Raw genomic sequence first — 16,928 nt, forward strand, 5'->3', positions numbered from 1 at the left:
AATGACTTGTTTGCAGTCAACATTGTCGAAACGGATTGTTTTTTTATCGGTTCATTTTCGTTTTATAGCATTTTGAAAAGCCCTCGTTTTCAAGGAAAATATAAAGATTCCGTGATAATCGCCCTTTACTGGAATATTCTAGAATACACAAAAACGTTGTCATTTTTCGGCCTATTTATAAATAGTTTTCAAATAAACGCTATGCACGGTATATAGGCTATCTGAAAAATCGATTCTCTTATTTCCTGATCGCTCGCACAGCCACACATAAAAGGGGAAAAGCTTATATATCTGTGAAAACAGGTCTGATTATCCTAAGACTGGTAAAATAGATTCCTTACCTGAGATCAGATGTTATCCAAAAAGATTATTCCAATTCCTGATCGCCATTCCAAATATCGATCGCTTTTATTGATCCAACGCTACACACTGTACATGTGTATTCCACGCTGTTCTGAGGGTCCACAATGAATCCGATCGGCTCGGGTTACATGCCTGAGAAGTAAAATGTGGATTCCGGATTTCTCTTTTCTCATCCATTTTCATTGAGTACATTCCAAAAGGGTGCATTACCATCTGGGAGACGATAGGGGGCGGTTTTTTCACATCTGAACTCCTACAGGGGCTGCTGTACCAACGGGAGACTCGGTTGATGAAATATGAATTCAGATCGCTAATAAAAAAATTAAACGCTAATAAACGTTGTGGGCATTCAGGCATTGGGCTGATAAATGACGTCATGGGCACTGAAAGTGTTAAGGGGATGCAGACCAGACTTTCGTCTCGTTTACATCAGGGTCCCCCATTTTCAATTCATCATAACATATATGACATACAGATAGACAGTACTGCTACATCTATACATTTACGACATACCAGATTTACAAATACAGTACTGTTTGTGATACAAAAAGAGTCTAAAAAAGAGAGTATATACATTTGACGAAGAAACTGTACATTGGAGGAGGTTGGGTAGGTGGGGTGGAGAAACTATACATTGGAGGTGGTTGGGTGGGGGGGGGTTGGGTAGGCGGGGTGGGGGGGGGTGACTGTACATTGGATCATCAACGCCTTACTTGGTCCCAAGAAAAGAGTCTCATGTATTATTGGGTTAGGACATTTACTGTACATTGGAGGGGGTTGGGTTAGGACATTTACAGGGGCCAGTTTCGAATTGCAGTCTCCCGTAGGTGCTCTCTTTTGGTTTTGAAAGAGTAGTGATTCACATTCCTTTACAGCTGTGGGTGGGTAGGGCGTTTAGTCCCCCCCCCCCCCCCGTCCTCACCTCCGATGGTGGTCTCTTGGAACTCGTCGAACTGTCCCTTGACGAAGCGCAGCACGAGGCTGGACTTGCCCACGGCCATGTCTCCCAGCAGCACCAGCTTGAACTGGCAGATCTTGGTCTGCGGCAGGCTGCCGTTGGAGCGGCCGCCGCTCCCTCTGGAGCTCATACCGTATGGAGTAGGAGGCGGCAGGGGGGACGGGCCTTCGCCCAGGGGGGGTGCGCGGGAGGTTCCGGAGGCGGTCGCCGACGCTGTCTCTCTCCGGTCTCACTCAGAGGGTTTCTCTCCTGATATCTGTCCTTATTTAATCTCTGAGAGGAGAGGAAGCAAAGCATCGGTGAGTGAATGGTTGGCATGAGATCCATCAGTGTTCAAGTCAAGTGTTCCTTTATCAATCCCCTTGGGGGAATTCAAGTGTCATAGCAGCATGGGGGGGGGGGGGGGGGGGGGTACAGGAAGGATACAGTAGAATATAGAACAAAGTGCAAAGTAATAATGATAAGTGATAACAGTAGTAGTGAACAGTAGTGAGTGGCAGACGACTCCAAACAGTAGTAACACACCGCACCAGAGTCCGTGCAGTGTTTATTATTAAGAGTCAGATAGTCCTGGGGAGCTCCAGTAGCTCACCGCGTACCTCGAGCGCTATTTCGGCGCCGGGGACAACCGTGCTCGTCACGGATCTGGGGTTTAGCGAGTTCGAATCCCGGACTGCAGCCGTGCCTTTCCCAGAGTGTCTTCCCCCCCATCTGTACCCCTTCAGCCTGTTTCTGTCGGTCATTCTTGACCAGAGTAAAATGCGATAAACGCAAAAAAGAGCCAGCGGAATGGCCAAAGTTTAAAATGTTAGATAGTCCTAACAGTGTTTATTATTAAGAGGCAGAGAGTCCTAACAGTGTTTATTATTAAGAGTCAGATAGTCCTAACAGTGTTTAATATTAAGTCAGATAGTCCTCAACAGTTCAAGTTCACCAGCCGTTAGTTCTCCAGCAATTGGTAGCAGTCTATGCCCATGGTTGTGGAGCCTGATGGCTACTGGCACGAAGGACTGGCCGAGGCGGTTTGTGGTGTGTCGTGGGGGGATAAGTCTAGGATAATGTGGCCCTGATTGGCCCTCTTTTCGAGGACTAAGACTAGTTATAGAGCTGTAATTGACAGCCTGAACGTGCTCCTCATCCTGGCTAGCTCCTCATAGAGGGGGTGGGAGGGGTTTTCCAGTATAACATCCAGCTTTTTCCTCATCCTCCTCTCGGCCACCACCTCTAGTTTGACCAGTTCGACTCCCACTCTTCCTTACTAAACATCTACACAAGTTTGTCAAGAGAGCTAAGGTTATTGAGGGGAAGAGAAGTGGTAAGAGACTTAGGACAGTGCACTGAATAAATGCCATTGCTTTCAGTGCGATAGCAGGGAATCTCTTCTGTGTCCTCGCTGTGGTCTCCAGATACCAGCATCTCAGTGCTACTCGGAACACTTTTTTTCTTTTGCCACATTACAAAAACACGCCATTCCTCAACCAAAACAAAGCAACACCGGGCTACGACACTGTAGGCAAGTCCCATAACCATAAAATATAATAAAAGGCTACAGAGCCTGGTCAGCACAAAGTCCATAACTGCAGCTTCAGATTCTCTGAACAGGAAGGAGAGACAGACAGAGATGGAGCGAGAGAGACACACACACACAGGGACAGGGGGATATAACTTCAGTTTTACTGTACAAAAGTAGGCTATATTAGTGGGTAAAAGGTTGGCAGGAGATAAACATTGGACGTGACCCTTTCACGAACCGTCTATAGTGTGGTAGTGAAAGGGTTAACCTTCTGTAGTGTGGTAGTGAAAGAGTTAACCATTTGTCGTGTGGCAGTGAAAGGGTTAACATTCTGTATTGTCGCAGTGAAAGGGTTAACCATTTGGTAATGTGGTAGTGAAAGGGTTAACCCAGTGGGATTCGTGACAAAGTCCTGACTCCTGCATCATCAAGACTTTTGTAATCGGGCTCTGCTACCTGGAAAGGGTGATCTGAAGATCAGTTCTGTTTGACTTTTTCCAGTTAGCTTGCCTCCTTAAAGGGAGGTCAGCAGGCCTCGTTACTGGACGTCAAGTGTTTCCATGAAGCAGACAAACGTAACTCATCCCTGAACGTCCTGTAGCCTACTCTTCTCTGTACTTGCGCTTTTTGCCATTTTATCTTCACATAAGCTTTCCGCTGACACAAGGTGCGATGCAGAGCACACAGCCTGAGATCACGGGTAGTCCATTTAGAACAGTGGTGGTACGGGTTCCAAGGGGCCAGTTGTCCGTAGCTGCCCCCAGGCTGTGGAACTCCCTCTCCCCTTCCATCCGAGGCTCCGACACCATCAACCTCTTCAAAACCCACCTGTTCACACTTGCCTTCGTGCAACGCGGCGCTGCTCCCAAGTAGTATTTTCCTGTTATTACTATACATATATATTCATATTCTTATCTTGTCTTTTATATAGCTTCTCTTTTTATTTAAAGTGTCCTCGAGTCTGAGAAAGGCGCTTCTCGCTCTAAATCGAATTTATTATTACCCCCCCACACACACTGTAACTAGCCAAAACTCTGGTATCGGTACCGACTCAACCTTGCTTGTTAGCCTTGCAGTTAAGCACTTGAACCTTGGCAAATCTGTGACGGGAGAAACAGTTGTAGCTGCCGGACAACACGGATGAAAAGAGACAGAACTCCTGAGACAGCTTTACATGTCATCTGCGATGTACGAGGGGAGAGATGATGCGCGTTTTGGAGAGCAGTGTCAGCTTTTGAACCCAGAGCTTAAAAGATTAACAGGCATCATGACTTACAATGTCGCTGCTATGGAAACTCTACAGTATCCATTCAGGGTTGAATTTGATTGTGTGTTAACGCCCTAAACACAGGCCGTGGTATTAATAAAAAGAACTGTGACCGTTTATCTTGCATTTCTTTGATATGGTTTATGTAATATGTGAAGCCTGGCTTGATATTTGGCTGCATCTGCACTTTCGTATACAATAGTGTAGCCATGATAGTACATTTGTGGGCTCAGGGCTGGTATTTGTACATCTGTCTGGTTTATTGTAGTTATGAATTTCACACAGCTAGAAGAACAGACACACATGGACATGTACACACAGATAGAGGAACAGACAGACATGTACACACAGCTAGAGGAACAGACATGTACACAGTCAGATAGAGGAACAGACAGACATGTACACACAGCTAGAGGAACAGACAGACATGTACACACAGCTAGCTGAGGAACAGACACACAGACATGTACAGCTAGAGGAACAGACATGTACACACAGATAGAGGAACAGACATGTACACACAGCTAGAGGAACAGACATGTACACACAGATAGAGGGACAGACACACATAAATGTACACACAGAGGAACAGACATGTACAGATAGAGGGACAGACACACATGGACATGTACACACAGATAGAGGAACATGTATGTACACACATATAGAGGCACAGACAGACACAGACAAACATATTACTACATAATACTACAGTATGCGCAAGCCAAGCATACACACAGACACACCTATAAACATGAATCAGGGAACACACACACATTATATATATGAAACACATGTAAAATGACATGTTAAACATCTAGCCGCAACTAGTGATGGATGCATGCGGGCGGCGTGAGTAGCGCCGGGCCACACAGTCCCCCAGTAGAACCGCTGTGTCACAAGCAGCACCGTGGAGCCGGGATCCCAGTAGAACCGCTGTGTCACATGCAGCACCGTGGAGCCGGGATCCCAGTAGAACCGCTGTGTCACATGCAGCACCGTGGAGCCGGGATCCCAGTAGAACCGCTGTGTCACATGCAGCACCGTGGAGCCGGGATCCCAGTAGAACCGCTGTGTCACATGCAGCACCGTGGAGCCGGGATTTCACGGGGATGCTGCGTTCCGAATCACCCCACAACCATGACAGACTTTTCCGTTCGATTCCTAAGCTATTTCGCAAGAACGAACGTCTCCACGTCACCGGCCGCATGAGGTGATGTGATAGTTATAGAAATTAGGTAGGTGGTACCTAGCCGCCTATGTTGTTATAGGATAGGGATAGGTGGTACCTAGCCCCCTATGTTGTCATAAACCCGTATCTACTGCTGTGCTAATGGACTCCGCTCTGGACAGTCACAAACAGATCGGGATAAAACTAAATCGGCCAAAGCTCTCCGCTTCGACGGCCAATGCAGTATCGTATTTGACCCTTTAAATATAGCCAATGTATTCCTTAATTTCAACAAACACTGCGATATTTACCTAAGTCGATGTCGTCGTTTCAGCAGCGGAGGTCCGTGTTTAAAGGAGGCTTGTCTGTTGACAATTTATCAGCTGGTAAAGAAATATTCAGCACTTCCTGTAAATGTGCGCAGCCGCAGTGACTGTCGCATTGTCAGTTTCCATCAAGTACCGCATTATAGACGGCATTTGTGAACTGTCTCAAATCTGTTACTTTTTTCCCTCTAACAATGTGCTATTTTCCTTATCTAAAAAATAAGTTCGATATAAATTTTATTGGTGGGAAATAATACACGGTCTACACGTATGCTGGTATCTAGAATTATAACATCTGGGCTGATAGCTTGTATCCTTTCGGCAAGCAACAAGCCCTTCCGCGTTGCTCTGATTGGCCGAGCGCGCGCATGCGCATGAGCCGCGACAAGCCAGGCAGGAATACTAAACTCCGCTTAACGCAATTTATACAAATGGAAGTATTGATTTCCCCGTAACGAATCATTAAAAAAAATATATATAAATAAATATATATATAAAAAAAAATATATACCCTGACACATGCCTTCTCTATTTGAATGACCACATCAAACAAGAGGTGGACGCAGGCAAATACTGCGGCATGGTCATGCTGGACCTACAAAAGGCCTTTGACACGGTCAATCACTCCATTCTGATTGACAAGCTAAAAGCAATTGGTTTTGATAGTCTATCAGTGAGCTGGATGCAATCCTACCTTGAGGGGAGGGAACAGATGGTGGAGGTAAACGGTACCCTATCCCCCCCCCCTCACAGTGAGCTGTGGTGTTCCACAAGGAAGCATACTAGGACCGCTACTGTTCCTAATTTATGCAAATGACATGTCGTCAGCTTGTGACTGCAACTTGTTCCTGTTTGCGGACGACTCAGCCCTGCTGGTCTCTGACAAGAACAAGTTACAGGTTGAAAAAACCCTCAGCTCGGAACTAGGCAGAATCTGCATATGGCTCGCTGATAACAAACTATCATTACACATGGGCAAAACAGAGTCCATTCTCTTCGGTTCAAATAACAAACTCAGCAAGACCGACGGCTTCTCAGTTACAGTGGGTGACAATATTGTAACAAGGAAAGATGAAATTACCTACCTGGGTTCCATCCTAGAGGCTAATCTCTCCTGTGACAAAATGGCATCCAATGTAATAAAAAAAAGTCAACCAACGAACTCGATTCTTGTACCGGATCTCCTCTCTGGTAAACAAGAATACCCTGAAGACTCTGGCAGGAGCACTCATTCAGGGGTACTACGACTATGCTTGCACCTCATGGTACCAAAGCACCTCAAAGGCGCTAAAAACAAAATTACAAACATCTCAAAACAAACTGGTCAGACTACTGCTTGACCTTACTCCTAGAACCCACCTCACCCCTGCCCACTTTGACAACCTAGGATGGCTTAGAGTAGACGACAGAGTACAGCAACTTGCAATGGGCCTGGTCTGGAGATGGCGCTGCTCCGACCGGCTGCCTTTCTGTTCGCTCCGTCGAGACTGTGTTTACTTTTGTTAATATTTATAGTTTTTAGAGTTTTGTTCGTACCAACTGTTGGTGCATTTAATGTATATGACCGTCAGTCTGGATTACTCACTGGAACAGCTTTCCGTACCGCATCAATGGCCTGAAGAGATTCTCCGGAGATTTGGACCAGATCCTTTGTTCCCAGAGCCCAGGAAAAGACGACGAGGAAAGAGGGCTGGGATCCGTAACAGGCTGAGATCCAGACGCCACCGTACACCACTGCCCAGTATATTGCTAGCCAATGTACAATCAATTGACAATAAACTGGATGACATCCGAGCAAGGATTCAATATCAAAGAGACGTTAGGGACTGCAACGTCCTCTGCTTCACCGAGACATGGCTAACACCGGACGTCCCAGATCACGCAATTCAACCAGCGGATCACTTCTTTATCCATCGCAAGGATCGGTCATCAGAGTCCGGTAAACAACGTGGAGGAGGTATTGCCTTCATGTTTAACAAAAATTGGAGCGATCCAACTAACGTGAAGGAATTATCCAACCACTGCTCCCCAGAACTGGAATATATAACCATCAAGTGTCGTCCTTTCTTCCTCCCGAGGGAGTTAACGGCGATCGTCCTGATCGGAGTGTATATTCCACCGCAAGCCAGCAACAAGGTTGCGCTCTCCAGACTACACGACGAGGTAAATAGAATACAAGTGGCTAACATTAACGCCGCCATTGTGGTGCTGGGAGATTTCAATAGCGCCAATCTGAGAAAGGTATTGCCTGACTTCTATCAGCATGTGACTTGCAACACCAGAGGCGGTAACATCCTAGATCACTGTTACACGCAATTTAAAGGTGGCTACAAGGCTCATTCTGATAGTGGCTTTGGTAAATCAGATCACGCGTCCATTTTTCTTTCACCAAAGTACAAACAGAGAATTGAAAGTACTCCCGTAGTCTCGCGAGAGGTGCAGAAATGGGATTTGACGTCAGAGGAGACGATCCGGTCAGTGTTTCACTACACAGATTGGAATGTGTTCCGCGACACAGATAACATTAATGTCTACACGGAGACAGTGCTGGACTATGTTTGTACTAGGGTGAAAGAAACAATCCCCACTACCAAAATGAAAGTTTACCCAAATCAAAAACCCTGGGTAGACAAATCCGTCCGTGAAGCTCTGAGAGAGCGCACCAAAGCATACAACGACGGCCTAGTGACAGGCAACATGAATGACCACAAGGTGGCGCGATACAACGTAAGGAGGACAGTGTCAGAGGCCAAACGGCGCTACAGGGATAAAATTGAACTCCAATTTGAACAAGCTGACTCTAGAGCTATGTGGCAGGGGCTCAAAACGATGACAGACTACAAAGGCGCCTCCCTCAAACTGAACAGTGACATCTCCTTAGCAAATGACCTCAATACCTTCTATGCGAGGTTTGATGCTGGTAATAACAACACCAGCTCACAAGCCTCGGCAATGGGGGGGGGGGGGTCGGCTGCTGATGGAGGCGCAGTGTTCAGGGTAACAGAGCATGAGGTGAGGCGGACCTTTAAAAAAGTGAATATCAGGAAGGCAGCAGGTCCGGACGGCATCCCCGGCCGCGTCCTAAAAGTCTGTGCCGACCAACTGGCCCCAGTATTCACTGACATATTTAACCTGTCCTTAGAACAGGCTGTCATCCCCACCTGCCTGAAGAAGTCCACTATTATCCCTGTACCCAAAAAATCCAAGCCTGCTTGCCTCAACGACTACCGCCCTGTAGCTCTCACCTCCATAGCCATGAAGTGCTTTGAGAAGCTAGTAAAGGGCTACATCTGCTCCTCCCTCCCCATCAACATGGACCCCCTGCAATTTGCATACCGCCCCAACAGGTCCACGGAGGACGCCATATCCCATGTGCTGCACACAGCAGCATCACACCTGGACAAGAGGCAGGGGAACTATGTGAGAATGCTATTCATCGACTACAGCTCGGCATTCAATACCATAGTCCCCTCCATACTCATAGCCAAGCTCAGGGACCTGGGCTTGGGCTATGACCTCTGCCAGTGGGTCTTGGACTTCCTGACTGGCAGACCCCAGGTGGTGAGAGCAGGCAACTGCACCTCCTCATCCATCACCCTCAACATAGGGGCCCCCCAGGGCTGTGTTCTGAGTCCCCTCCTCTACTCCCTGTACACACACGACTGTGTGGCTCAGCGGAGTAGCAATACAATCGTCAAATTTGCTGACGACACAGTGGTGGTGGGCCTGATCTCTGCCAACGACGAGAGGGCCTACCTGGAAGAGGTCAAGGTCCTGGCGGGATGGTGCCAGGAAAACAGCCTCTCCCTGAACGTCAGCAAAACAAAGGAGATGATTGTGGACTTCAGGAGGTCGGGGGTCAAGGACTACAGCCCCCTCAGCATCGACGGGGCACCGGTTGAGAGAGTCAACAGCTTCAAGTACCTCGGAGCCTACATATCCGAGGACTTGACATGGACCACACATATTGACAGTGTTGTGAAGAAGGCACGACAACGCCTCTACTTCCTCAGGCGCCTAAGGAAGTTCCAAGTCAGCCAGAAGATCCTTAAGAACTTCTACTCATGTACAATAGAGAGCATCTTGACCGGCAACATCACCTCCTGGTTTGGGAATAGCACTGCACAAGACCGAAGCAGACTACAAAGAGTGACACGTTCAGCCGAACGCACAATTGGAGGGGGGCTCCCCACCCTCCAGAACATTTACTACAAGCGTTGCAAGGGCAAGGCTAAGAGAATCATTAAAGACTCCAGTCACCCGAACAACTGCCTCTTTGAACTGCTGCGGTCAGGCAAGCGATACCGGAGTCTCAAGGCGAGCACAGAAAGACTCAGAAGAAGCTTCTATCCCCAGGCCATCAGGCTGCTAAACGAACAATGAATGAACACTACACAACAACAACCACCAAACGCACATAGCACACACATCCACACGCACACACCCACTTTAAACAAACACACTGTAGCACCCACTCCACACACTTTATAGCACACACCCACTTTAAACAAACACACTGTAGCACCCACTCCCCACACTTTATATTTATATTTATGGATGAAGGATTGCACTACAACTCGTACACCTTACTGTAAATTGTACCTAAAATTGTACCTCATCCCATTTCTGCTTTGCACTAGATAGTACTGTACATTAGTACACTGCATAGTATTGTGTATTGTATATTATATGGTAACTCAGAACATTGTACATATGTCTATACCGAACACTGTGACCTCATTTTCTTCTTCTAAATTCATGCTATATTATGTTATTATGTTATTTGATACTATCTTGTCTAGCACAGTCTCTGGAGCGTAACAGTAAGAAGCATTTTGTATGAAAGTATTCTGTACTTCTGTATGACAACTATTAAAGAACTTGAACTTGAACTTGAACAAGATACACTACACGACCAAGGTACCCATGTACATGTCAAAATACTTCCCAAAGGTCAGTGAATACCACGATCACAACACCAGAGGGAGCTCCACAAATCATGTTAAACCCAGATTCGGCTCAAATAAGGGACTAAACACGTTTCGCAATTATGCCACATCAATGTGGAACGCCCTACCCAAAGCTGTAAAGGAATGTGGATCACTACCCACTTTCAAAACCTCTCTCAAGGGACACCTACGGGAGACTGCAATTCAACACTGGCCCCTGTAAATATCCTAACCCAACCCCCTCCAATGTACAGTCATTTACCTAGTATGGTTTTGTCAATAGTCCAATGTACAATTTTGTTTGTTTGTACAGTGTCTCCCCCCCCCCCTCAATGTACAGTTCTGCTTGTTTATACAGTGTGCCCCCCCCCCCCCCCAACCACCTCCAATGTAAATTACCCAGTATGGTTGTCAATATCCCAACGTACCCAACCCCCCCCACCCAACCTCCTCCAATGTACAGTTTCTACGTCAAATGTATATACTCCCTTTTCTTGACTCCTTCTGTATCACAAACAGTACTGTATTTGCAAATCTGGCATGTCGTAAATGTATAGATGTAGCAGTACTGACTATCTGTATGTCATGTATGTCATATATGTCCTGATGAATTGAAAATGGGGGACCCTGATGTAAACAAGGCGAAAGTCTTTCTCTGGTCTGCATCCCCTTAACAATTGTGTGTATTGAGCTGTACTGTATTGTACCCATTCTGCAATCTGTTAATAAAGTTTTCAATCAATCAATCAATCAAAGCCCAACTTGCAGGTTAAACCCTACTCTTCAATTATGGGTAGTTTACATCATTGGTATCTAATTTAATTATTTTTTTTTTCCATTTGACGCCGGAAATGCCACTCCGAAAGGGGTAAAAAGGTCCATGCACGAATAACATGCACGCATGAATCAAAAAAGCTTATCAGAGCTATCAGGGCCATGATGTCACATCGGGTATCTTTCCCCTACTTCTGATCCACTACAAGGAGTTTTGACGAGTGCAGAAAGCTATTTCCTTGATCCAAATGGACGCCTTACAAGACGCAAATGGGTTTAATCGTCGGGAGACTTTGATGGACCAGCTACAACTGGTTGAAACAAGGTAGTTATAATGTTTTTAATGTCGTAAAAAAATAACTACATTTACCACTAGACAGCCTGTTGTTCAGTACAGCAGCGCTACTGGTCTGTGGGCTGTCGCCTTATCCCCGGGTCATAGTATCAAGCTGGCATATGTTGGATTATGTAATTGGTTTGTCATGACAAACCAATAAAAAATCGCGAATTAACCGGTGGCTACAACAACACACAGTAACTACATGCATCATTGTTTACAATGAACGGTGGGGCTAATCGAAAGGACTCGACACGGACGCGTTAAACAGCAATCAATTAATTTAATATAACAGTCCGGTTCTGTGTTTGTTTGTGTCTGTAGATTGTTGGTGAACAACTAACTTTAGGTTAGTTTAACTTGTCCGTGTCCAGTCCTTTCGATTAGCCCCACCGTTCATTGTAAACAATGATGCATGTAGTTACTGTGTGTTGTTGTAGCCACCGGTTAATTCGCGATTTTTTATTGGTTTGTCATGACAAACCAATTACATAATCCAACATATGTGTAAAGAAACAACATATTCCAGTTAACGGTATATTTTTTTAATGATTCGTTACGGCGAAATCAATACTTCCATTTGTATAAATTGCGTTAAGCGGCGCTTAGTATTCCTGCCTGGCTGAGGAGCTTGCCGCGGCTCATGCGCGCGCGCTTGGCAGGCATGCGTTCTTCATGGGATGGGGTTGAGATAAGTACTCGCTATTTGCATATCAATAGCGCCGGTCGTCAGGTGTGTTAAATACGTTCTCAGATACAATCACACCTAACTTGTTGTGAATGACATGTGTTACATTCCATTCGTAGAGGCAATTAGGCACTGTCTTTAGTCTGTGCTCAAGCGAGGGGACATTAAATGCGCATTCGCGGGAGCGCGCGCACGTGCCAGGAGCGCGCATGCACGTGGCGCCATTAGGTGCGTGCAACCCCAGATGATTTCAATAACGTACCACTGGCGCTCGGCCAATCAGAGCAACACGGAAGGGCTTGTTGCTTGCGGAAAAGATACAAGCGGGCTGAACCTACAGACCACTGCAACACTTCCGGTATTCTGAGCACATGGGAGAGAGCGGGGAAGGGGGAAAGGGAGTGCATGAATGAATGTTGATTAGAGCCTTGACGTAAGTGGTTGTAGCTACGGCTACGTCACTTACGTCACGGCTCTAATCAACATTAATTAATTGTATCCCCCACACGCTCTCTTTCCATCTCCCCCTCCCCCTCACGAGCTCCATGTAACGCGGAAGTGCAGTTGTCTATTTATTTACACAACCTAATAAATTCTCTATGATATCACGAGGAAAACCGGTGCAGGAGAAGCAGAGTTTGACTGACCACCCAAACCACCAGGAGGTGCTGGAGCGTTGATTGGTTTCCTGACCCTGGAAGTTAATTGCAATGCATATACCCGGAGGAGGATTATTTGAATTGTTGATGCTAATCTTTATGATGTGACAGTGACTAATGACTTGTATTTATGGTTTTAACAAATCAGTCGGTGTGACAACTGTTTCTGGAACTATGCCAACCACAAACAGAAAGAAGCAGGAGCGGCGGGGGGACACGGTGGTAAGGGGTTGGTTTTAACCTTTTAACTTATTTACGGCCACTAGCTTTCGCCATCCCATCTGCGCTGTTTGGCGCCAGCGTTAATGACCATTTTAGCTATGTTTGCAACGTGTTTTCTGTATTATAGCTATGGAGACAATAGTATGGCTAATTTTACAGGCATTGTTCATAGTCCATTACTGACTAATCAGCTAATTTCTACACACTGTAGTTTGTTACACGCTAAACAGTGGCCCATTTCCGGAATAATCCAGTCTTTTTCCATGGGTCGCGAGATAGGACGCATTATATGCAATAAGCCCGAATAGTTCTGGTTGATTCCTTGAAACCCCAAATACTCCCAAATCAAAGGTATATAACATGTACATATGTACCCTCACAAAATCATCAAGGGGGGGGGGGGGGGGGGGGGGGGTAGTCTTACCCCGAAAATCCGATCGTTAGAAAACGCTTGGTTTATGTCCGGTAAAGTAAGCCAGAAACATGTTTCAGGTTCGGTAAGATATACATAGGGGGTCCTTACCTTAGCCAGGAGGTACTCCAAAAAGAATAATTCCAATGATCCCATTACTAGTTTATATGTAATTACATGTGTTTATGGGACACTATAGGTTTTGAGGCGAGCAGATCTGCTAGCGATTGCTTTGCAGGAGCTCCTCCCCCTCAGAGCGAGTGTTGATAGTCCATTTCATTCATTGCCTCTCCTGTTCCCTTTCTATCAGAGTTAAAAGGGTAGGTGATAATGCCACCTGGTGATATTCGATCGCCATTGCAATTCCAACGTAGGTAGATGAATCATAGACACCTAGATGGCTCCGGCTGACCGTATAGAACGGGGATCAAAGGAAAATATCAAAGGATCAAAACCCAAGTATATTTGGGTTTTGGCGCTTAACCGTTGGCAAGATAACCAGACTATACTCAGGTATGGCCATTAAAGAGTTAACAGGCGCCCCCAAAATTGGCCATTTTATTTTTCGTTTTTGAGGACTGCATACTTTTTATGCAAACCAAAACACTATACTTTATACTTATAGCACATGCATGAGCCTGGTCTCTTTTGAAAGATGACATTCTGAAGTTTCTGATACAATAAATTCACTTTTAGTGCTAATGAAATAGAGAACATAGGTCTGAACTTGAGTTGTAGAAAAACTTGTTACTTGTTTTTCTGTAGTAGTTAGTAGCCCAGAAGTAGTATTCCCCCAGAAATTCTCATGGCTGAAACGACACCCTGGGTGTAGTACATGTCCAAATTTCATAAAAATCCGTTCAGAAATGAGTGATTAGGAGCGACTTTGGTAAACTGTAGCGTTCCTGGTTTCTATTTCCTCATAGACTTCAATTCATTCTGTGGTTTTTCTCTTCCTGTTTTCGCTTGTGACCTTTCACCTAAATCCCTGATTTATACATCCCCATGTGGGGTATCATTGGAAAGCCTCACTCATCGGCTACAACCCTGTCCAATCATTTTCGAGATCGCCAAATGATTGACGGAGCTAGTAACCCCAAGAGTCGGGAGTGGTATTTGCGCAATACGTGTACTTCGGCGCACGCCTCACATATTGGCATGTAACTCGAGAACCGCTGAACGGATTTTGTTACCTGAAAGGGATATCGACAGGCAACAAATGGGGCTTTAATTCGTTATATATATTGTTAAAAGAATATGCACACCGAGCCACTAGAGGTCGCCAAAGTGCCGGTGGGCAAATCGTCCTCAAGAGGGCCCACATATGCATTTATATATCCTTCTTACCTGTTACTATATATAATACAGGAGAATAAATATTCTCTCTGCGGTGGTAGGCAGGCGCTTAGTCCGCTGCGCTACCCAGACGCCCTGGAATATGATACTGTTGACATGTCAATTTGAGTGACTTGAGGTCCCTGTGTATTTATGTCTCAGGAGTTACTATGTGTATTTATGTCTCAGGGGCTACTATGTGTATTTATGTCTCAGGGGCTTGTGAGAAGTGGGTTTTGAACACAGCCCAATCGCTGAACACAGGAGAGGAGAATGGAGCGTTTCAAGGGGTTTTAATGGTATTTCCCAAGCAGACAAGTATACATCAGGAATGTGCAACAGACAGGGATTAGAATGTTCTTGGGGGGTGAGGACAGGTGCACTCCTAGTGCAGCTGTGGGCAGAAGACACAGGTCTGTGTCGGGAGAGAGAGAGCAGGAACACTCCTTGTGCAGCACGAGATGTCCAGGCAGGAAGGTGCACTGGAACGGGGATCCTGGGCACAAGAGAGACAGGTTAGAGCAAGGAATAATCACAAGAGCAGGTTAGCAGGGCTTCAGGTCAAGACGTCGTACCTAGGTAGTGATACTAACACCACGACGACTTCTGGTCAGCGTCGTCCGGTAGAAGTAGGGTCCTCATCAACGGGGGATGGGATACAGCTGTGAGGAGTGAGGTGCCTGACAGCGTGTGAATCAGGGGGATGAAGTGCAGCTGGGCTGAGTGACAGGAGGTGAAGGGATGCTGGCCATATAAGGGAGTGAGGCTTCCGCCGTGGTGGAAGTGAGGATGAAGAGGGGTGCGTGGTGGATAGGAGGGAGGATGAAGAGGGGTGCGTGGTGGATGTGAGGGGAAAAGGAGGGGGAGTGAAGTACGCTCGTGCTGTGATTATGACAGGGCTACTATGTGTATTTATGTCTCAGGGGCTACTATGTGTATTTATGTCTCAGGGGCTACTATGTGTATTTATGTCTCAGGGGCTACTATGTGTATTTATGTCTCAGGGGCTACTATGTGTATTTAACCCTATGTGCGCTGGAGGTCTGTGGACCACTGCTTGAAACTGTTTCTACAGGTCACTAAAAATGGCCCCAGGAGACAGGTAGGTGTAGATTGTTCAAGTTCATAGTTCATAGTTCATAGGAGATGGGCAGCATGTGTTAGGACCCTTGACTTGGTATCCCCCCCCCTCTCTCCTTTTCTGTTATGTTTAACACTCTTTTGTATGACTTGCACTACTTAGCGTCAGTGGTGCAGTCGTAATATGGGCCAAGGCGAAACGCCACGTGCACGCGCGCTCCCGCGCGCACGCGCATACATGTATCTCTCCTCTTTCATGACAGAGCTGGGGACGAGACGGGCGGTCTTTTGTCCCATAACACACGCCCAACACTCCACACACACGCACACACACACGCACACACACACACACACAAACACACACACACACACACACACACACACACACACACACACACACACACACACACACACACACACACACACACACACAGTCTAGACTTTGCATAATAATAGGATGCGCGCAATTCTGCCTCAGTGATGAAGCCCAAACGTTGTTTGACCGCGTATGCCCAGCACTGCACCCCTGCTTAGCATTGTACGTGGGATCCTTTCTAGTTTCAAGTTTCAAGTTTCTTTAATAGTTGTCATACAGAAGTACAGAATACTTTCATACAAAATGCTTCTTACTGTTACGCTCCAGAGACTGTGCTAGACAAGATAGTATCAAATAACATAGTATAGCATGTAATTTAGAAGTAGAAAATGAGGTCACAGTGTTCAGTATAGACATATGTACAATGTTCAATGCAGAATAGACGTAACTGAGTTACCATATAATATACAATACTATGCAGTGTACTAATGTACATTACTATATAGTGCAAAGCAGAAATGGGATGAGGTACAATTTAGGTACAATTTACAGTAAGGT

General features: G+C 46.0%; 1 protein-coding gene across 2 annotated transcripts in view; it reads right to left on the reverse strand.

Annotated features, from left to right (window-relative positions):
* The window catches only part of rab5b (RAB5B, member RAS oncogene family), a 41,720-nt gene extending 36,058 nt beyond the window's left edge, over positions 1-5,662 (reverse strand). For both annotated transcript variants that reach the window (XM_084309982.1, XM_084309981.1), the window contains exons 1-2: positions 5,584-5,662; positions 1,286-1,594 (exon numbers count right to left, since the gene is read on the reverse strand). In XM_084309982.1, the coding sequence (XP_084166108.1) occupies positions 1,286-1,451 (166 nt within the window). In that variant the 5' untranslated portion in view covers positions 1,452-1,594; positions 5,584-5,662. The remainder of the gene's footprint in view (positions 1-1,285; positions 1,595-5,583) is intronic.
* Positions 5,663-16,928: the final 11,266 nt, after the last annotated feature.

This window comes from Notolepis coatsorum, assembly GCF_963971535.1.
Source record: "Notolepis coatsorum genome assembly, chromosome: 3".
NCBI classification, from domain to species: domain Eukaryota; kingdom Metazoa; phylum Chordata; class Actinopteri; order Aulopiformes; family Paralepididae; genus Notolepis; species Notolepis coatsorum.